A 22,949-nucleotide genomic window follows, 5' to 3' on the forward strand; every position below is an offset into this window, starting at 1 on the left:
CAGGAAATGGTGGCCAAGCGCATCTCAACATTCACAGGTGAACAGCCCACCATGTGTGTAAATGCGACAGGCCGCTCTCACCCGGTCGGTGTTGTCTGTTGAAAATAGTGTTGAGCTCTGTGTCCACCATCAATCCAGTTTGATAAGCCCACCTGTTATCCACTGTAAGGAGGAAAGTCCATCTTGAGAATAACAGTTGCAATTCACGAACCATACCAGTAGGGGGCACCAAGCAAATCAATAAATTGCTTGTTTATCTGCTGAGATATCAGGGGGACACAATCCCATCAGCAATAGGTAGGAGGCACAAAGCGCTGCCACAACCATCCTACTATCTGAAAGGTCACTGACATCCAATTGAAGCTGGTATGACACACGGGCACGTCACAGAGACGGCATGCCAGCCTACAGATGCCGGTTATCTGAATGTGTGCGGGTGTCTTAGACAGAAGACCCTTGCAGAGATAAAAGATAGTGATGAGGCTCCAAATCAAACCCAGGACCCAGAACAGGCAAGCAGGCAGGGAGCAGCGTGCCACTCAGGTGCCCATCCCTTCAAAGCAATGAGAAGTCACAGCCTAAAGCACAAACTGGGATTCATGTCGGAGAGGGCAGCAAGAAGGCTCAAGGTGCCCGGGCTACTACATACATATTATATTATATATATATATATATATATATATATATATATATATATATATATATATATATATATATATATATATATATAATACCTGCACTATATATTTGTAGTTTGAAAGTGCCTTGGCATGGTGTTCACCACAGAAAGGTTTGAGCTGCCTGTCCAGGTGGCAGTCAGGAGGAGCAGTGATAAGACTGAAGCACAGCAGTGCCCTGCCGGGAGTGCCAGTGTAGCTTGATGGGGTCTCTCACTTCTCTGCTCTCCATTATGAGCCCCTTAGTAAATCTGCCACCCTGACAGTTTGAGCCCCTGTCTTGGAAGTGGAGGGGCCCATCATGGTGTCAAATAAGCTCGATATTAACGCCAGGCTTCTAATTGCAAAATTCCTTGATTTTTTACCATCCAGAAGTGCATCTCAGCTTCAGGCGAGTGAACTAGTGAGCCCCAGTGCTCTGCACAAACGACACTTGGGGATTCTGGTCGAATTAGGGTGTGTGTGTGTGGTAGTATGGGGGGTGGGGGGGGGGGGTTTAGGGTTGTAGGACTGCTGTGCACAGCAAAAAAAAAAAAAAAACATGCATACCAATCCCGTCTTCAAAGTGGAGCCCTCCTCATGAAAGCGGCCCCTTTGACTTTGTGCGCGCCCCTCGCTCCTCATTCCGATTCCTTTTCATCTTTGCTTAGGCCGCGTTTATCCTAATCACCGGACTCTGCTCTAATCAGTCCCACGGGCCCACTGGGTTAACTAGAACTTTACTCACGTCTCGTACAAAGTGAAAAATGTGATGCGCATACCCACGCTGCGTCCTTGGATGCCATACCCAATGTGAGGGGGGGCACGTCTCCTAATTTGGGTTCACCCACCCGCAGGACAGTATCCACCAGAGTTGACTATTTATTGACCAGTAATGGGACATCCTGTTATTTTTTGACTCAACCTCTGGCAAAGACGACATGGGTTTGTTAAAGACATAACTGGCACAGGTGCCAGCTGGCAACCTCCCTTGCAGGGCTCTTGTCGTGTGATTTTTTGTAGAGTGATGCTGGGATGGTATCAGATAAAACACATCGACTGGGACAGGTGACATTCAGTGCGTTAGTGCATGCAAAATGCCTGGGGGGGTCTGCTTTATTGGGGGGGGGGGGTCTTTTAGATGTTAGATGCCCCTTGATAAAAATATCAATGATGGCTTCAAGTACCCTTGGTGACTATCACGGAGTCACAGATAGGCGTGACTAGCATGATGCCAATTAAAGCCTGACGCTGGCTGGTAACCCGCTGCTCAGACTGAAATGTGTACTGAGCAAGTGGACCTGCTAAAGTACTCACTCAACGTCTAGCGCCTGGTAAAACAAAACATGCAGGATACATTATGGAAAAAAAAAAACCTGGGCCTCCTGGTTGACCCCATTTAGAACTACAGGAGGACCACTGTGTGGGCATGCAGACCTGGCATGGGGTGCAAATTGTGTTAAAAATGGGGTGGCTCCATGTAAAGTGGAAAAGAGGACCTCGCGTGGCATCCTGGCAGTGCCTCATGACTCCCGCATGTTCATGAGTGAGGCTCTCAAACACTCACCACACCTCTCATTCATGCCAACGTGATGCCCTCTGCTGCGTGTGTTTCCTGTGTCTTTTGCATTATGTTGAATGATAACATGGTGTGTGTGTGAAAGCTGCTATATACACAGTGACTCCCGACCTTGCCCCTTATTAGACTCGAATCCTTACCTGTAATTCCCTTTATGCCCTTTAGTCTAATCTGACTGTGTCCATGCCACCCTTGATGCCCTCTCCCACAGAACATCTGTGTTCTTTGCATTTTATTTTGTGATAATGTGGTTAATTGGCTTGCATGCTCTCGATGAAAGGCGCTATATAATATGTAAGATTGTGACTTTTCAACTATGATGGATTCAAACCCATTCCCTGGTTTCTTTTTTGGACTCAGTCCAGTCAAGTCTCATTCATGCCAACTCAATGCCCCTTCCCTCATGTGTTTTCTATGTTTTTTTGCATTATGTTGTGCCATTTGGTTAATTGGATTGCATACTCACTGAGAAAGGCGCTAAAAGTGCAGTGACACTACACCTCACATTATTTAGACTTCACACACTTCACATTGTCCTCACATTGTGTTTGAAATTCCTAATGATTCAACCTCAAAGATCCACCTTAATCATGACTGTGCCCAAGTGATGCCCTCAAGTGCACTTGTTTTTGTGTTTTTTTATGTTTGTTTTTTTTTTTTGGCTTACTATGAAGGGCACTATATAGCACAGTGACTCTTGACCATGCATATTGATGAACTCTGATCCATTCCCATGTTTCTCTTTTTGTGCTTTAGTCTACTCCACTCATCCATGCCAGCTTAATGCCCTCTCCCTCATATGTGCCCATGTTCTTTTTATTATGTGGTTACGTATGCTCATTCATTGAATTGCAGACTCCCTACTAAAGAGCACAGTGACACTAGACCTTGCACAGTGATGGACTCAAGGTCAACTCTGAACTTCATCTTTATGTCTCTCCAGTCCACACCACCCTGGCCAAAGCCACCTTGATGCCCTCTCCCACACATCAGCTGGATTCTTTGTATTATATTGTGTGATATTTGGCTGGCATACTCCCCATGAGAGGTGCTATATAGCACAGCGACAGTAGACCTTGGACTTTCTTCACACGTCTCCTTGTGTCTGCATACGAGGGTCCTGAGGACATCCTTTCCTGTCTGTGCCAGCCTGATGCCTTCTCCCTCGCACTTTCAAGTTCTACACAGCCTGTTATTGGGCAATATGATCAACTGAAGTGCAGGCGCCCTCTTAAAGGGGCTATATAAGCAACATGACTCTCTTCACACGTTCCCTTGTGTCTATATGTGAGGCTTTGGAGGACATTCTTTCCTGTCTATGCCAACTTGATGCCCTCATGTGTTTCTGTGTTCTCTGAATTCTGCTGTACATTAATGTGGTTATTTGGCTTTTGAGGTTACTGTGAACGATATATATAACACAGTGACCCTTGACCTTGCACATTATTGTAGAGATGGTCAGCAGTTTCCCTTTTTGCTTTTTATTTGACACTCGTTGTGCCCATGCCACCCTGATGCACTCTCCCTCACGCCTCCAGGTTCCTTGCATGATAATGTGATTAACTGAAGTGCAGGCTCCCTCTTAAAGGGGATATATAGCAACGTGGCACTCTTCACACGTCGCCTCGTGTCTGCATATGAGTGTCCTGAGGACATCCTTTCCTGTCTGTGCCAGCCTGATGCCCTTTCCCCTCATATGTTTCTGTGTTCTCTACATTCTGCTGTATGGTAATGTGGCTATAATTGTTTTTTGGGCTTTCTGTGCCCCTTGACCTTGCCCATTACCGTTTCCCTTTTTTAGTTGACACTCGCTGTACCCATGCCACCCTGATGCGCTCTCCCTCACACCTCCATGGTGTTCTTTGCGTGACAAAGTGATTAACTGGGCTGCAGGCCCCCTATTAAGAGGTGCTCCAGTATATACCAGAGTGACACTAGACCTTCGGGTTGCCCCCCTTACTCACCGAGGTATCGTTTGCCCACCAGAGACCTCGCGGACAAGGTTTACCCAGCTAACCAGCCGTAACTGATGACACGAGATTCGTTTCGATTGCTCGCTCTTCGCCGAGAAGATGAAAAGCATTTTTTTTTGGAGCCCCTCCCCCGCCACTTCAGGAGAAGGAAATTTGCCCTTCACAGGCAGCTGAGCTTTTTATTTGGCAGCCCTGCTTAAGAAGTGCATGTGAGCGTCTAATTTATTTCGTGTAAACTATTATGTCAGTGATATGAGTGCCATTATTTCAGCCCCCTCTCTCTCTGTCGCTCGTCTTCCATTCACTTAATGACCTATTGCTGCTGTCTCATTCAATACAGCCCACTGACTGTGGAAATGACAACACTCGGCGGGAGGCAACACGGCGGTCAACAAAGAGTGCAGAGAGCTGTCATCCCGGAGGGGCCGCACGCTGGGGCGAGTGTGCCCGCTGAAGGACGCCACCATTGATGTGGGTACACGTTGGTTCATTTAGTGACTTGTTTTCTTTTAAAGCCCCCGAACTGAGCCCAAGACAGGGTGCCTTGTGTGGGATGGACAGTCACTGGGACTGTGAGCTACAGAATGAAGACCTGCTTCTTACAAAAGGCGCTATACAGCATACATGTTGAAGGAGTGACAGGCTTTCTGTAAAATAAGCCACACACATATAAAGTGCCATGACAGGCGCTATATAATTTACAGTATCCTTCAGTCATCGGGCTGCTGTTTGGATTTACTGTTCATTGTCTTGATGCACAACTCAAGGGTGCCACCTGAACACACTCACACGCTGGTTCTAGGCGAAAGTCGCTATATACTCTCATGCATAGGGGTCCGGGGGTCCCCAGACTCAATTCATTTGAGGTCAGCATTACCACTCCGGGGAGAGATGGGGCACTGTCGCTAACCGTGTCCCGGTCTTTACTCAGAGAAGATGCCCAGCGAGGCTGGGCACTTCTGGGAACAAGTCCCGCCCATTGCAGCCAATCCACCTTATAAACAGACAGCACAGTAAGGTGGCGCCATTAGGCAGATCTGGACGTGAGTCTGTGAAGAGCCAGAGATACGCACCAGACAAAGACAAAGCCTGCAAGACTGGCCTGACCTTTGTGCCTTTTTAGTTTTGTATAACTAAACAGGGTCACCAGAATGATACCCCAAAATTTCTCTCTGCTTCCGACTGCTTCCTCGCTGCTGGCCTCAATACATTACTATTTTAAGTGTGGCGGTTATTCTTCCCAGGATCGGGTGCTTGGCCTTTGGCTTCTCCAGGAGTGAAATAAGGAGAAAAGGGCACATGAACTATGGCAGTCAGCCAGCTGGCTAAGTCGGCGGAGAAACTCGCCAGCTCCAAATGTAATCAGCAAGTCTCTCTGTATTTTATATAGCATCTCTCACCACTCTGAGGCCTGGAAGAACACCAGCGTTGGACTGGCAGCTCATGCATCACATGAAGTGTCTGTGTGGAGAGACATGGCACCCTCTTCAGATCAACACAGCTGATGAGTCAATGGCTGACAGAGGTGGTGGCACTCTATCCTGCTGACTACCATTGATGTTGGCTTCAGGCAACCTAGACCCCTGCAGGCTGGCGCTGGGTCACCATGAGTGATGGATTCTGAGCCACCATTGGTCCAGAAAATGCCAAACCAACAACCGTATGTATGGCATGGCACCAAGCCACTGAATACGTCAAGGAGATATTGATGACATTATGTTATTCTTCAAAGACTTCACACATCCCATGAGGCACCTAAGGACACCAACCACAGAGTTAATCCGATCAACCAGGGGGTTTAGTGTGGGGCCTGAGCGGACAACCTTCACCACTAGGTGGCCACAATGTCGGCTTCGAGGCTCAACGAGGGGCCAAAAAGGTGAAAAGCCACTCGAAGATCAGAGAGAGAGAGCACAGTGTGACTGCAGAGTCCAACAGCACCGAGAGAGGGGCTGCCAAGTGAGGGGCAGGGGTGTCGATATCGAGTGGCACTGGATTGGTATCTCTCTCTCTCTCTCTCTCTACGAGGCACATTTACAAAAGTTTCCCCCAATGCCTTTTTATTTACCCTGTTTCTTAGCTCCACCAGGCCCCCCCCTCCCCAAATTCCCATCAGACGGGTTGTCTGCTATTTAAATTTTAATCTGACTGACATACTGCATACAACGGGGCTGAGAAGACGCACGGCAGCATTTGCTTTGAACTCCAGCGGGAGACGAGGCGTTTGCAAAGCTTAAAGCGCGTCTGTTTTTTTTAAACTAAAGGAAAAGAACACGTTAAAAAAAAAAAGCATTTGTCAACTTGTAATTCCGTTGCTCTTAATATTCTTACACATGTTCACACAATTAAAGAAAATCTGCGTGAAAGGTAAATGGTGCCTGTGGTCGCATGAAAGGGATCCAGTAAAAAGAAAGAAGGCCCGTAGTGAAGACATTCAGGCTGGAGCACCCCTAGATGAGGACAATCCCCCCACCAATGGAATACCCACCTCACAGCACAGTCACACCCCCCCAATTTCAATCCCCTTTGCAATTAAAGAGAAACTAAATAAAATGCGCCCGGTGCTCATGGCTGGGAGAAAGGAATCTGGAAAGGAACATCAGAACAGGCAACACAGAAGCTGGAGCACCTCAAGATAAAGAAAGCCCCACAGATGGAGCATCCAATTTTAGAACCACACACCTACCATCGCCCCAAACATTTCCATTTCTACTCAATTCAAGAATATTTGCATGAAATACGCTGCCAACAGTGGTCATGGTTTTGTGAAAGGAATCCAGAAATATCAAAACAGGCCCATAAGAAAGAAAGAAGTTCAGGCTGGAGTGTCGTGGGGTGAGAAAGACCCCCAGACGGAGGAGCCCTATTCATAACCCCACCACTGCTCGACACACCCCCTGTCGTCACTTGCTAATGTTTGTGTGACATTTACCCTTAACAAGTTTTTCTTTACACAAAGAACGATAAACACTTGGAATAAGCGACCACGTAGTGTGGTAGACAGTAAGACTTTAGGAGTCTTCATAACTCGACTTGATGTTATTTTAGAAGACTGGGGGGCTCTGCCCCCTGCTTACTTCGCGCGACAGCCCCCGTGTGGGTGCTACACGCTGGCCATACCTCGGCTCTGCCACTCGCGTGTGGGGAAGTGGGTGTACAATTTAAACAGATTGTTATTTTCATGGGAAGCGTTACATATGCCTAACAGAACTAACTATTTGACATTACAGCGAGTGATTAACCAGAGTAAAAAATAGTAAAACGTAATAAATTGAAAGAAAATGATGTTTCATGTTGCGTTACCGGTATTCATTGCGTTATACGTTTTCGTTCTGTTTGGCTTTAAAATTAACACGCAAAACCTTTTTAAAAACTTACACTTTTACTGTAAAACTTCAGTAAAAAATACTTGGAATGAAGTTTTTGTCAAGATCGCATTGAATTTTGATTCCGTGTTTGGACTGTCAGCGTGACAACGCAACGTATAACTGCCCGTAAGTGAATTTCGTGTCTTTCTCTCTAATAAATAAACTGACTTTTTTGAATGTTTGTCCCTGTGATTTGTTAATTGTCATAGCAAAAGCTAATCTAACAGGAAGCTGTTAACGTTTAAATACGACTGGCATATCAAGATCTCTTTTGGTGTCTAATGTTAGATGGACTACATGACCTTTCTTGTCACCTGTTAAAATTTTATGTGTTAGAATTTTTCGACCAATTTTCAATACAACTAATCTTGTCATATTGCATAACCCATCACTCAGACATAAATTATACAATTACATTACGATACGTCCTTCTTTCAACAGTAATTCAGCCGGTGGAAGGCCCTACAGTGTTAACACTTGTAGATATTCTTCATGATATTGTAAGTTGATGTTTTTGTCTTCCGCACCATGACCAGCAACTGTTTCAGCAGAGTCTATTGATACGTATTTAACCAATTTTCCGTGTAACCAATTGTCAATTTTTGCGTTAATTCGTTTGACTTCATCATTTCTCATTGCTAGAATTGCCTGTGTACTCATTTCTTCTGTTGATAACCCTTCATGATGAAATTCTTCAATAATATTTGGACATAATAAGTCTTCTTTAATTGGGAACTTAAAGTGAGGAAAACGTATAAGAGCTGAGAGCGTAGGAACTGTGTCTGACAAAAGCATTCACACCAATGAGAGGACCGCGACAGGGCGTGGGCCGTGAACCAGAAATGGTGGAGAGGATGGCAGGACTTGAAAAAAATCTCTTGGCAATAGTCTCGTCTCATGATTTTCTTTTATAACAGAGATATAATTAGGTAGGACTGGCAAGCTTTGTTGGGCTGAATGGCCTGATCTCGTTTAGATGTTCACATACCGGGTGACTCAAAGTTATGTTAACATTTGAATGGTGGAAACAATTTATTCACAAAACATACTTCATATGTGCAAGATGATTTACAGGAATGTCTGTCAACACATGGGCCATATGTGGCACATAAACGGTCTACAAAAACTGTATATAATTTAGCAGCACCATTAGTGTTGACGTAATTTTGACTCACCCTGTATATAATGTTAGTTGGAAATTCTCAGTCATTGTGAATTTTTATGAACAGACAGACAGACAGACAGACAGACAGACAGACAGACAGACAGACAGATAGATAGATAGATAGATAGATAGATAGATAGATACTTTATTAATCCCAAAGGGAAATTCACATACTCCAGCAGCAGCATACTGATATATACTGATACGTCACTTGCTTTTCTAGATTTTTCTTTGTTATGATGTCACAGTTGGGGGGGGGGGGGGGGGGGGCCACGCAGTTTGGCCGGCCCTCTGATTTAAGGGTCAGCCACATTTTCACTTCTTTCACTTTTTTGCTCTGAAGGACCTCAGCCCCTCTCTGATTTTGGGTATCCTCTCCAGCACAACGTTCAAGGAAAAAAAAATACAGAAATTCCTTTGAATGGGATCAGGCAGTGGACGACATCCTCTCATCCCATTTCCACCTCCCTGACACCAAACTAAGACCCCCAGGGTGCAGACGTCAAATTCATGGAGTTCAGTGGTGGACGGCCACCTCGTCCAGGACTGGCTCTGGCCTTGTAACGAAAGCTGTCAGGGTAGGCCGTGCCTGCTTGCAATAAAATAAGTGGTGCTGGGAGGAGGAAGACTTTACAGTAGTAGCCGTCTATTTTACTCAAAGCCTCTCACAAATCACAAGGACATAATTCCATATCGGGGTCCAGTGAGTGGACTCCATTTTATAGTCCAGCGTCTTAATGACCGGGACGTACAGCAAGTTAAAAGATTTTTATTTTTTTCTCCTTAAAGTAAATCATTAATTGTCTCTGTTTTAAAAACCAATAGGCAGGAGCCGCTGCCAGCGAATAACATTAAGAAAACTGATTCAGAGGCCGACGTTCTCCCTTCCAAATCCCCCAAACGTTCTCCAGGAGAGTATTAATTACACTCATTTGCAAATGTTAATTAGTTCTGCGTATAATTTAATTCATTTGTAGTCTTTATCAAACGAGGTTCTGAAAAACTCCAAGTGTGTGAACAATGAGCAGGGGCTGAACGTGCTGTCCTGTGACCCTCAGCCATAAGACTTCATCCCGACTGGACACGAGGAACACAAAATTCATTATGGGGGGGGTGTATGCGCAAAGGTCCATGGGGAATACCTCAGTGGGAGTCTGAAGGAGCTGACAAGGTGCTATATAAACCAGTAATGCACATTTTTAAAAATTAATTTTAATGTTAACTTCAAAAGGTTATGGACGTGTATGGAATTTATTACTTTTACCATTAAGAACTGAAGGCATTCGGAGTAATTCTGCTGTGCATGGAAGACAGACGTGCTGATAAGAATTTCACTGGATTCAGGACAAAGCCCTGTGAAGGCTGTTAATGCATGAGGGCTTCTGTAACACCGCGATTGGCCTGCCAGATCAAATACCTGTGTTTTTATGTAGTGCCTTTTAACATCCAACTACCTACCTATTACTTATAGAGACTTATTCACAGTTATCTATTAAAGCATCTTTCCTGCTAATCATATGGTGCCTTCCCCATCTTTCTAAAGTCGCTTTAACTATCTCTTATATAAGACCTTTGATATCTCTCTATTTGTCTACTAATCCATTATTCACTGTCCACCTACACATCCATCCACTTTCTAAAGCCAATTCATCTCAAAGAGGAGAAGGGGAATGAGAAGCCAGAGCCTATCCCAGCAATCAGACAGTACAAGGCAGGAACAATCCCTAGACAGGATGTCAGGCCATCATAGGGTGACGTGGGCCATACACCATCACGAATCCACCGGACCTGCATGCTGCTGGTTTATAGGAGGAAACAAATCCACAAGAGCACGAGGGGAACCCCAGATAGGAACTCCTGGTCTCCTCGTTACGAGGCAGCAGTGCTACCACTTCACCTCCTATGTCGTCTCTCCTGTCTATTGAGCTCTTATTTGGCATCTTGCCAATCCATTGTGTTTGTTCTTTATTTCACTTTATACAATGTCTTGTATTAGGAACTTGTTCGTTTTCGCATACCCATTGGGGTCAGAGCACAGGGTCAGCCATTATACAGGTTAAGCACTTTGCTCAAGGGCCCAGCAGAGTGGGATCTCTTTTTGGCAGTAATGAAGATTCAAACTGGCAGCCTTCCGGGTATCAGTGAAGACCCTTAGCCTCTGAGCCACCACTCTACAGTATATACATAAGAAATACAGTATACTACATCGTTTCTTTCTCATTTATAGATCTGTTCATGGCACGGGATCTTTCATATAAATCTATCTAATAAATTGCATCTTTCTCATCAGTCTCTCTGGTGAATACTAATAATATCGATCTAATCATATCCTTTATATCTATTATATAGTGCCTTGTATATCTATCTATGTTATCATGCCTACTATACTAAATATTTATCTGTCTATCTATTATACTGTATAGTGCCTTTCACATCTATCTATCTATCATGAAATGCACTTCACATGTCATTATATGGTGTCTTTCATATATATTCCTAACTTTATTCTAGTGTTAACAATATGCTAATTGTAATATAGTGCCCTTTGCATCTATCTGTCTGTCTGTCTGTCTGTTATATAGTGCCTTTCACAACTATATAACCTGCTTATCCTGTATAGCAAGTTTCCTATTTATCTATGTCATATAGTGCCTCTAATTTATATCTATTGACTGATCCATCTATCAGAGCTTCTACTGTCTATTATACAGCACTCTATCAATCAATATACAGTGCCTTTTCTATCAATTTACCTGTCTACCTATCCATCATAGACAGATTTATCCTGAGACCCCCTGTGGCTGGAGGTTTTTGTTTCAAACCAGATTCACAATAAGTGATAATAATTGATAACAACTGATCTCATTTAGTTAGCTGGTCTTTTTTCCCTCTTCTCTTATTCTACATTCATTTTTTACATTAGATAGATAGATGTGAAAGGCACTATATGATAGATAGATAGATAGATAGATAGATAGATAGATAGATAGATAGATAGATAGATAGATAGATAGATAGATAGATAGATAGATAGATAGATAGATAGATAGGATACTTTATTAATCCCAAGGGGAAATTCACAAATTATACGACATTTAGAAATATTTCTATTTTTTGCTATTGCTTTAAATGCCCTTTATTTGTCGTTTTCTTTTTATTTTTCCCTTCTTCTGTGTAGTCTGCTCCCTTCATTGTGTTCTAATAGTGACAATTAAAAACAAGCAAAACAGACACCCAGGCACACAACACTGGATGGTGAAAGGCTGCAACTACCTCAGCGTCGGAACCACTAATTAGTCAATAACTGAAAGGCAAAACGGAAAGTACAAAGTAAAAACACTATCCACATCTAACTGTTTGGTTTCTATTAAAATGTATTAACACGTTTACTTTTGTAATCTCTTCACTGGCCCCAAAACACAGAAACTGGGCAATAACAATTCACTTAATTAGGCTAGAAGTCCAATAAAAGCTGAAGCTGGATGGAAAAAAAAAAAAAAAAAAAAAACTGTAGCCATAGGGGGTCCCCAGGACCGAGACTGTGAACCCCTGATGTAGAGCCTTGCCTGTCTATCTATTCAACTATATGATAGAGAATTGTTCCAGCATGACTAACAATGACATAACGCCTTTCCTAAATATCAGTCCATCAGCTTTCCTATTTATTTGTCTATGATGTTCTGCAGGGACCTCAAACTCCGGTCCTGGAGGGCTTCGGTGGCTGCAGGGTTTCATTCTAACCCTTTTCTTAATTAGTGACCTGTTTTTGCTGCTAATTAACTCCTTTTGAATTAATTGTAATTGACCTGCTCTTGAAGACTCAGACCTCTTAATTGTTTCTTTTTCCTTAATTAGCTGCCAAACAATAATGAGATACAAAATGAACCAAAACAGGACCAGCAAACTGTGACCATCACACAATATTTGAACATAAAAAGGGTGGAGGGTCTCAGGAATGTTGATTTGTTCAGGACCACAAAACATTTTACCAGTGCTCATAGAAAAGTAAAGAAAAAAAAATCAACAATTTTGAAAATGTCTGCTATGGTACAATGACAGCAGAGATAAGCCATGGAATTAGAAATCAGGTTTAATTAACGACAAGAATCAGCGCCTAATGAAACAACTGGTTGGAGTGAAATTGCTTGGAGTTTGAGGCCCTGACTTAGTTGGTCTTCTGTTGGCTCCCTCACTTCACATTTCATTTCTCTTTAAGGAAAGAAATAAAGTAATTCTGGGGAACAAATCTTAAAAAACAAGTCAATTAAAATGAATTCAAAAGAAGTTAATTAGCAGCAAAATCAGGTCACTAATTAAGAAAAGGGTGAGAATGAAAACCTGCAGCCACTGGGGCCCTCCAGGACCGGAGTTTGAGACCCCTGTTGTACTGTAACATCGCCCTTATTACCCTTATCTATTTATTTAACACTTTTCCTATTCCTATATCTCTTGACCAACTATATAGTGCCTTTCACCTCTTTCTATCTACATACCTATTATACAGTGCCTTTCATCTCTCTATTATATAGTGTCTTTCCTATCTATCTATCTATCTATCTATCTATCCATCCATCTACAGTATGTATTAAAGCATTTTTCAGTCCATCTGTATATCTATTATAAAGCACATTTCCTATCCATTATATTGTATTTTCCCATCTCTCATCAATATATCTTTCCTATTCATTTATTTATACAGCACCTTTCCTGCCTATCACTATTCTGATTTACAGTATTTATTATATAGCACCTTTCACATCTGCTTATCTATCTCATAGTGTCAAAGGTGCTATATAAAACAGAGACAGGTGAGGTGCTATCCAAGCAGCAGACATACAGATGAGACAGGCGCTCTCACATATACTGCCTCTCTCCTGCCTGGCTGGCTATTGACTATATTTCTCCTTTCCTCCATTTTCTCTCCGTTTGTAGCGCCTTTCCTCAGGCCACCTTAAATCATGCAGTGCCTTTTATACGTATGTTTCGTATTTTATAGCCTCTTTCTTATCTCGGACTCTGCCAACTGAGAGACATGTAAGACAGACGTGTGTGTAACTGAGAGCAAGTGACAAGAAGAGCAGAACATTGAAAGCAAACAGACACCCTGTATGCTGCTCCCCCCAATTCAATGTCTGAAGCAGTGGGCTGGCTGGCTGCACAAGGGACAGGACACTCTGACACCAAGTGTTCCCGTTATACATCGATGGCCTTTTCCTTCATGTGCACCCCAAATGAAGTGAGAGGTGCTGCAGAGAAGCCTCATTTCTTTCAGGCTCAGCTTCAGGGTGTCATTTTGCTGGGCTAAGGCCCCCTAAATATGTCACACCCCACCTCCACCCACAATTTTGGGTATAATGCTACTAATTGACTTTTTGGTACTTTGTCACAGTGTGCGAACACCCTTGTATTTCAGCACCCTCGTTACCATTCTTGTCTGCAATCAGAGCTTCTTTTGCTAGCGTTCTGTTCCTTGATATCTCACCCCTTGTGCCCCCCAGATGATGTCTTTGGGTTAAAACAAAGTAAAAGCATCTTAAGTTGTTTTGCATCCCTCCACAATGTGCACTTTGTACTTCTGCCTGCAGGGCACTGAGAAGAAGATTTCAGAGAGGGGGTTGATGCTGGACAGCCCCGAGGTCAATGGGACAGGGAGACTCGATAAAGCAGCAAACACAAGTAAAAGAGTTCAAAATGCGAGAGGCAGCGAGTCGGCAAGAGGCAGAAAAGCCGGCGAGGTGAGCGCGTCAGGCGGTGTGTTAGTCAGCGCTCTCCAGCTCAGCCTAATCTGTCTAAAATTAGCCGACGAGCGCCACACGTAATGACTGCTTTGCATTCATTATTAGTTCATTTTCCCTAAATCAATCACCAGCCGAGCATGCTTTTTTAAATGTCATCCTAAAACTTTTCACAATCAATTAGGCTGAAGATTAATGGGGACAATTTGCCAGGAACAAGTCTTTCCTTGAAAAGGCCACGCCTCAACAGGCTCCCGGCTCGGTATCGATGTTAATTATAAACGGCCTCCTCCGTGTCAGCCACTTAACCTGCTGATGAGCAACTGTCACCAGTGCTTGGACAGGCAGCGGCGCAGAGCGGGCCTCTCAGGTACGGCCAGAAGGGACAGACGCCACGTCACTGTCATCCAGGACCCAGCGTCCCAGCTCACTGTGAAAGGCGCTATAGAAGGAGAAAGGCCTTCTGAACCAAAGCTCCCATTCCAAGTAAAGATTTCTGGGGAGCTTCAGCTCTTTGCCTTCCCTGGATAGGAAGAACAAACGAAACGGGAGGTGGGAATCTGAGCGAGCCAGCGAGGGCGGGGGGAGGTGGGGGGGTTGGGGAATGGCCTGCCTCAATCCTCTCTCAGCCGTCTCTCTGTCTGGTACTTCTTCAAGTCCTGGTTTGGCTCTCAGTTCCTGAGCTTGCCCATTGGATTTTACACCGCACTAACATTTTGCAGGTGGCACAGATGTGTGGTGGTTGCACGCTCTCCCCTCGTCTTTTCTCTGGTCGTGTGCTCACATCCCCAAAGACCTGCGTGTTTGATTGACTGGTGACTCCACATTTGCCCTGTGTGGGTGTGCCCTGCCAGAGATTGGCATCCCATCTAGGGACGGCTCCTACCATGTGCCCAATGCTGCCAAGGTGGGCTCTGATCAGAAAATGATAGGCTAGTTGTTATAAAGCAACTTTCATAGTAATGACTTGTCTAAAGTCTTTAACAACATCCTTTTACTTTATTTGTTAGAATTATTCTACAAACTCTATAGTGCTTTTCATTGGGCACACTAGTATTTATAACTTTAGAAATGTCTTTCTCTCTTGAGGTGATGTAGTGCCTTTCATAACCAGCACCACATACCACCTGCTTCTCTCTCTCATATGCTGTGGAATCGTTTATAACAGGCACCACTCAAGAACTTCACAAGGCCGATTTCTTTGTTTTCATTATCTTGATTTCTTTCTTGCTTGTTTGCCGTTGCCTTTCATAAGGATGACTGGTACAAATCCTTCACCAGCTTCCTTTGCATTCTTGATTGTGACTGTTCTGATATATAGTGTCTTTCCCAGTGCAGAATATTATTTCATTTTATGTTTTTTTTCTTTATATATATATTATACATACACACACACACCTACATACATACACATATATATCAATGTCAATGTCAATTTATTTATATAGCACATTTAAAACAACATAGGAATGCTGTGGCCAAAGTGCTTTACAATAAAAGAAAAAAAAACATTCAATTAACATAAATAACAAATAGAAATAAAATAAATGAACATAAATAAAATACATAATAAATAGAAGTAAGATTATAGAATCAGGAAACCATCCGCATTACTGAAGGTCACAGAATGCAAGTGAATAGAACCGAGTCTTTAATCTCATTTTAAACAGTTCAATTGTAGACGACTCCTTTATGTGACGAGGTAAAGAGTTCCACAGGCGAGGAGCAGCAGCAGCTAAAGCCCTGACTGTCCCCCTTAGTTTGACAATTGGTACGAGAGACAACAAGAGACAACTGACCAGAAGATCTAAGCACGCAATTCAGATAAATAGGCAGGAGCAAGCCCATGTAAAGATTTAAAAACTAGCAACAAGATTTTAAACTCAAATTGAAAACTGTCAGGCAGCCAGTTAAATATACATATATAGTATACACATAAATATACAGACAGCCTCTTATAACCGATACTAATGCAACCTGATTTAGAATTAAACAACTTTCTTTTTTCTTGCTGTAGGTTATACAGTGGACTGTGTGATATAAAGTGCCTTCCAAAGTGTTATATTTCCATTCTTTATATTATATATATATACATACATATACACAGTATACTGCGGTGGGTTGGCACCCTGCCCGGGATTGGTTCCTTCCTTGTGCCCTGTATTGGCTGGGATTGGCTCCAGCAGACCCCCGTGACCCTGTGTTCGGATTCAGCGGGATGGAAAATGGATGGATATACAGTATATATACACACACACATATACTGTATATATATATATATATATATATGAGTGCTGGGCTGGTAACATCACTTAAAGAGAGGCCCACTGAATCAACAAGGAGCAGGCTCAGTTGTAGGACACACTTTGGACCCCCAGAGGATCGTAGTGAAGGAGAGAAGTAAAACGCAACTAAGTGCCATTATGAACAATGCTAAACATCCTATGTGCTGTCACACACAAACACAGGACTTTCAGACAATGAATTATTCAGCAGTAGTGTGTCAAGAAATGCAACGTGGGTTCCTTTATACCAACAGCAATATGCCTGTATAGTGCCTCACTGGGACTGCCAAGTCAGAATTGTTCTCTGTTTTGCATTTTCTTGCTTTATAGTCATTCCTGTGTGTGTTCAGACCAAAGTGTGTGTGTGTATTTATTTATTTACTTACTTACTTACTTTTCTACCTATTTATGTATTTATTGAGCTTCTGTAAACAGCTAAGTTTCCCCCTGGGGATAAATAAAGTTCTCTCTCTCACTATTATACATATATATATATATTTGTGTATATATATTCTCACAACTGAGAGGGTGACTGTCAGGCCGGTAATCACCCAAATATCAGATTGTGATCAGACATCTACATGTTATACTCCTAGCATTCTGAAGCACTTTACAAGAGTTCTTTCTTTCTTATCTGTAGGTTATATAGTGGTGATGATTATTACAAATCCTTGATAAACGTCCTTTTCTTTCTGTGCTGGGATTTGTCTATATTCTGTATAGCACCTTTTCATGATGAGTACTCATATCTTGACGACACGTCCCTTTTATTTTTGCAGTTCACACAGCAATGTAGCGCTTGCTAAATATCCATGACACACAAACCAGTGAAGGTCACTTTGCTAACTGACTGTCCAGAATGACCGAGAGCATCCCAATCTCACTCAATGACGCAGGCTGTTTGCGCCAGTCCAACAAATATACCCATAAACAGCCCTACGCATTTACAATTTACGACTGCGTTGCACCTAAAGCAGTGGCACTATAAAGCCAGCTGGCACCTGTACAGGTCGAGACGAGGGCATGGCCTTTTTGGCACCTTGCTGATGCCACCATGTGCCCAGCCCTCATCACATATCGTCTGCACAGACCCTGTGAAGGCTTAGCCACACCCATCCCAGACACGGCACATTAGGACCTCCAACAACCAGGTGGTGCTACAGACACTCGATTCCTAGTATGTGTGGTGTCATGTGCCAATTGGAAACACAAGAACAGTGCCCTCTGGTGGAACTCTGAGGACACTGCTGCCAGCATACATGTGTCACTCCACCAGAACTGAGGAACGGCGACAAAAATAACGAACACAGGCCTCGATTCGTGGGTCGAGCAGACATACCTGCAGAATATGGCTGCCCAGATGTTGCTCAAAGACGTCTGTGGCCACCGCACTGGGACTTCTTCTGCGCTGCGCCCCTATAGCTGGAAAGAAAGAAAGAAAAGCCACATGAAAAACTCTAAGCACAGAATGTAGAAGAGATGCCCCCCCCCCCCCCCCCCCCCCCTGGCTAGGGACTTGCCAAAAGCACACTTTTGCATTTAAAAAGAACCTCCTTTCATCTTTCATGATCAATATCCACCAAACACCCCCTTCAGAAGAGCCCCCCCCGACCCCTCTGGGGCTGCTTGTCAGCTCGAATTGGCCGTCAGATCGTCCAAGAGCTATGAGTGCTCGCTGGCATCACTGCCTTATGTGACATGGCGTGGCAGTAGGCTGACAAAAATAATACCAGTGTGATGATTCCATATGTTATAAAGTGCCTTTCACCGCACACACAATTACACGCTGTGTATCACTTCTGAAATTCTCCCTTTCAATGAGCACCCCGGCTGCCTGGCAGTCTTCATAGAAGGTGGTGGAGTCCGTATGCGGTTCAGGACGGCCCAGATGTGTCAGTGTGGTGAAGCCATCAACATTTGAGAACATTAAGAAAAAATGGAAGGGAACTGGGGACAAAAGCTTAAGGGGAAAGAGTCTCCCAAAACAGTAGGTGGCAGCAGGGAGGTCCAGTAAATGTGCCTTCCTGCTGCCCAGCATACTGCCCACATGACCATGGGGGGGGGGGGGGGGGGCTTGTCTATACCTTTAAATGATGAATGACACCACTGCTCATTCAGCTCTACGGCGCCCCCTCTGTCTGTCCCTGAATCTGCATCTATTGTACCCACACAGACAATTATGAGCCATAGGCCCAAACATTATCTTCTTCATTTATTAATGGACCCTATGGATATGTTTTTAAACAATGACTGGAGCTTGGGAGTGCAGGAGCACCTGAGACCACCAGAGGGAGCACTAGGCAGCTGACCCCTAAGGGCTCCTATACAGCCCAAAGGACCCCAGAAGCAGATTTTATGATTAACCCAGATGGGGTCATACACTGGGACCATAAAGCTGTAGGGTTCAACTGGTGGGAGGACATGAGGCGCCAGCCTAAGGAGGTGAGGCTTTGGAATATCGCCTGGCGGGTAAGTCATGTGTCACGTGATAAAGGGGCTCAGCCAGCCAGTTACTGCTAAGGCCCAGAAGCAGGACAGCCCCTTTAAATTTTTTGACTTTTATTCTGTTGATTTCTCTGCTCGACTGCTGTGCCAATGTCAACTTAGGCTTGCAAAATGAATTACTAAATGAAACAGACGTGTGACAGTAAGACATACAGTAGATGGGGTCAGAAGGGGGTGCGCCTTGGACGCCACTGTGTCATTAGAGTTTGTGTATACGTCCATGAGAAGTGCTCATGGAATCACAGCCCACTGTGTCTGCCTGTTTGTCTGCCTCTACCTGCACATACAGTAATGACGATCAACAGTGAAAGGCGCTACATGACACAGGTGTGTGGCAGTGAGGTCAGTAGTGGTGTGTGTGTGTGTGCAGGTCTACAAATCACAGCCTCATTAACTCAGCTCTGTGGCGCCCCCGGTGGTGGCCTGTGAATCAGCATTCAAGTATGTATGTCAGCACTACGTCAGGTAAAGACCCTCTCACTCACTTTCTACTTATCAGTGGTCCTCTACAGGGCACTAGAAGTTGTCAGTCCACTCAACTGCTGGGCCATCAGCAATTCTAATAGGTGCAATTAATTACTTTCGACAGTGCTCATTGTGAAAGGCACTATATGAAGCCATGACATGACACAAATATTCACAGGTGGACGTGTGGGGTCAGTAGGGGTGACTTTGAACAAAAGTTCAGGCCAAGACTGTGTGTGCAGGTCCGCTATCTGGGCTCCATGAATCACAGCCTTTGTCCCACAGCCATGTGGCACCCCTGGGTCGGTCTGTCTGGGCCTCTATTTGCATACACAGTTACGAGTCCCACACCTTATTACTGACTTTGGTCCTCTACTGGGCACTTGGGAGCTTTTACAGTTGACCCACTCAACTGCTGTGCCAAGCCATCGTCACCTACATTCTGTAGTGCTCACTGTGAACGACACACTGCTGATGTGACAGGGAGGCCCCTATGCACAGGAGTTGGCGTGAGGTCAGTAGGGGACATGTGTACACCAGGGGTCCTGGAGGGCCTCAGTGGCTGCAGGGTTTCATTCTAACCCTTTTCTTAATTAGTGCACTGTTTCTGCTGCTAATTAATTTCTTTTGAATTAATTCTAATTGACTTGTTTCTTATAAAGCGTTCCTCTGAATTGCTTCAGTTCTTTCCTTAAGCAGAAATGAAATGTGAAGTGAGGGAGCCAACAGAACACCACCTAAGTCAGGGCCTCAAACTCCAAGCAATTTCACCCCAACCAGGAGCTTAATTAGGCACCGAGTCTTATCGTTAATTAAACTCGTTCTTTCATTCCATGGCTTCTTGCTGCTCTCACTGCACAATAGCAGACATTTGTGAAATTGTTGATTTTATCTTTTCTATGAGCTCTGGTCAAATGTTTTGGTGACCTGAGCAGACCAAAATTCCGGAGACCTTCACCTTTGTTTATGTTCAGATATTGTGTGATGGTCACAGTTTGCTGGTCCTGTTTTGGCTCATTTTGTATCTCATTATTGTTTGGCAGCTAATTAAGGAAAAAGAAACAATTGAGGGGTCTGAGCCTTCAAGAGCAAGTCAATTAAAATTAATTGAAAAGGAGTTAATTAGCAGCTAAAACAGGTCACTAATTAAGACAAGGGTTAGAATGAAACCCTGCAGCCACTGTGGCCCTCCAGGACCGGAGTTGGGGACCCCTGTACTAGACTGTGTGTGCAGGCTCTGTGCTTTGTGATTGACAGCCCTGCTCCTTCAGCTCTATGGCGCCCCGTGTGTCTGTCTGTGCATCTGCACCTACCAGAATACTGTAGGCAACTATGAGCAACACACCGACTTGTTCCTGTTTTTACTTACTGGTGGTCCTCTGCTGAGCACTAGCAGTTTTCATATCTGACCCACTTGACTGCTTTGCTATAAACACTTTGTATGGTGGGGACTGTGGAAGGCACTTTATGAAACAGTCCTGCAGCAGTGCGACATACTGTATGTATAGGAGTGGGTGTCGAGTTGGCAGGGGACTCCTTGAACACCACTGTGTCAGCTCTATAAATCACAGCCCACTCAGTCAGCTCTGTGGTGCCCCCTGTCTGCCTGTTAAGTGGTACCTACCTGCACTCAAGAGTACGACCTGCCTGTACAGACCTAATTACTCTCTTTTCTTATTTATCAACGGCTTGTATTTGGCACTTGCAGCTTTCACATCCAATCCACATGAGGAGGCCTGTACACTCAAATACTCTCTAAAGAGCTCGCTCTGAAAGGCACTATACAAAGAAGTCATGTGACATTGAGTCGGTGAGGTCACTGGGGGGCACTTTCAACGCCACCACTTCTATAAACTTTATGTGCAGGTCCATACAATGAAAAATGTTCCACAGTACTCGCTGTGAAAGGCACTATATAAACTATTCATGTCACAGTGGCTCAAGCACCCTGAACACCACTTGGTCACTAGGCTGCTTGGAGCCCTCTATGATATGAGCTTTACAAGTCAGAGCCCTGCTCCTTCAGCTCTGTGGTCCCACCTCTGTCTGTCTGTGAACTCACACCTACTGTACATGCAATTACAGTCAACAGACCCAATAGTTCTATTTTATTTTATTTATCAGAGGTATTTTACTGGGCACTTGCAGTTTTCTCATTTGATCCACTTGATAGTTGGCTTGCAACATAAATTACTTTCTACAGTGGTCTCCGTGGAAGGCACTATACAAAACAGTCATGAGACAGTGAGGCACACATACTATGGCGCCCCCTTGCTCTGTCTATCAATCTGCATCAATTTGTGTTCCCAGTTACTGTCTGGAGGCCCACTCATTTCCCTTTTGTTATTTACCAGTGGTCCTCTACTGGGCACTTGAGTCACCTGACTGCTGTGTCATTACCAACTGAGGCCTCCACAATTAATTACTTTCTGCAGAGCTCCTTGTGAAAGGCACTACATGTTGCAGTCACGTAACAGTGAGACATGCATAAGACTGGCCGTGGGGGTCAGTTGGGGGCACCTTGAATGTCACTGTGTCACCAGACTGTGTGTGCAGGGCCATGAGGTGTGCTCCGCTCCTTCAGCTCAATGAAGAGCTACTGACCCAGTTGTTATCTTTTTGATGTTTTAGAGCTTCGGACCCTCACATTTTTCAAGTCCGGTCCACTCAACTGCAGTCAAGTCAGTTCCTCTGCCCCAAGACAAACCTCAGCAGCACTCCCTGTGAAAGGCACTATATGAAAGAATGTGAATAATGCTGTATTGCCTAGAGATTGACGACTTCTTACGGCGTTCTGCGACAGCTCACAAAACAAGAGGTGTGCAGTTATTAATTCCAAATCAATTTTCAATAATGAAGCTGCACTGAGACCCCAAATGAGAAATCAGCAGGTCAGGCGCAGCACGTTGCTGATTGCCAATTCCTGAAAAAATGAGATTTTGCGCCGGTCCTTATTATTGTCATCATGACTACAACGAGAAGGAGAAATCAAACCCATGAAGAGCCCGACTGAGGGGAGCAGGCTGAGACCCTGCAGACCATGTCCTGCTCTCCCCTCTTTACTGAAATGGTGGTTTCATAGAAACAGTTTGATGTATTTGCTTGGCAGTGTCTCATGTCTTGGGGCTTTCAATGGACTTTCTAAATAGTCACTGCACAGACTGAAGGGCCTGGCAAGAGAGCTCATCAGGTCAGGAAAGGCGCCATATAAAGTAAAG

General features: G+C 44.2%; 1 protein-coding gene across 4 annotated transcripts in view; it reads right to left on the reverse strand.

Annotated features, from left to right (window-relative positions):
- Positions 1-22,949, reverse strand: part of LOC114666379 (neuronal PAS domain-containing protein 3) — a 764,183-nt gene that overhangs the window by 328,138 nt on the left and 413,096 nt on the right. For all 4 annotated transcript variants that reach the window (XM_028821218.2, XM_028821217.2, XM_051920026.1 and 1 more), the window contains one exon: positions 18,101-18,183. In XM_028821218.2, the coding sequence (XP_028677051.1) occupies positions 18,101-18,183 (83 nt within the window). The remainder of the gene's footprint in view (positions 1-18,100; positions 18,184-22,949) is intronic.

This window comes from Erpetoichthys calabaricus, chromosome 16 (genome assembly GCF_900747795.2).
Source record: "Erpetoichthys calabaricus chromosome 16, fErpCal1.3, whole genome shotgun sequence".
NCBI classification, from domain to species: Eukaryota; Metazoa; Chordata; class Cladistia; order Polypteriformes; family Polypteridae; genus Erpetoichthys; species Erpetoichthys calabaricus.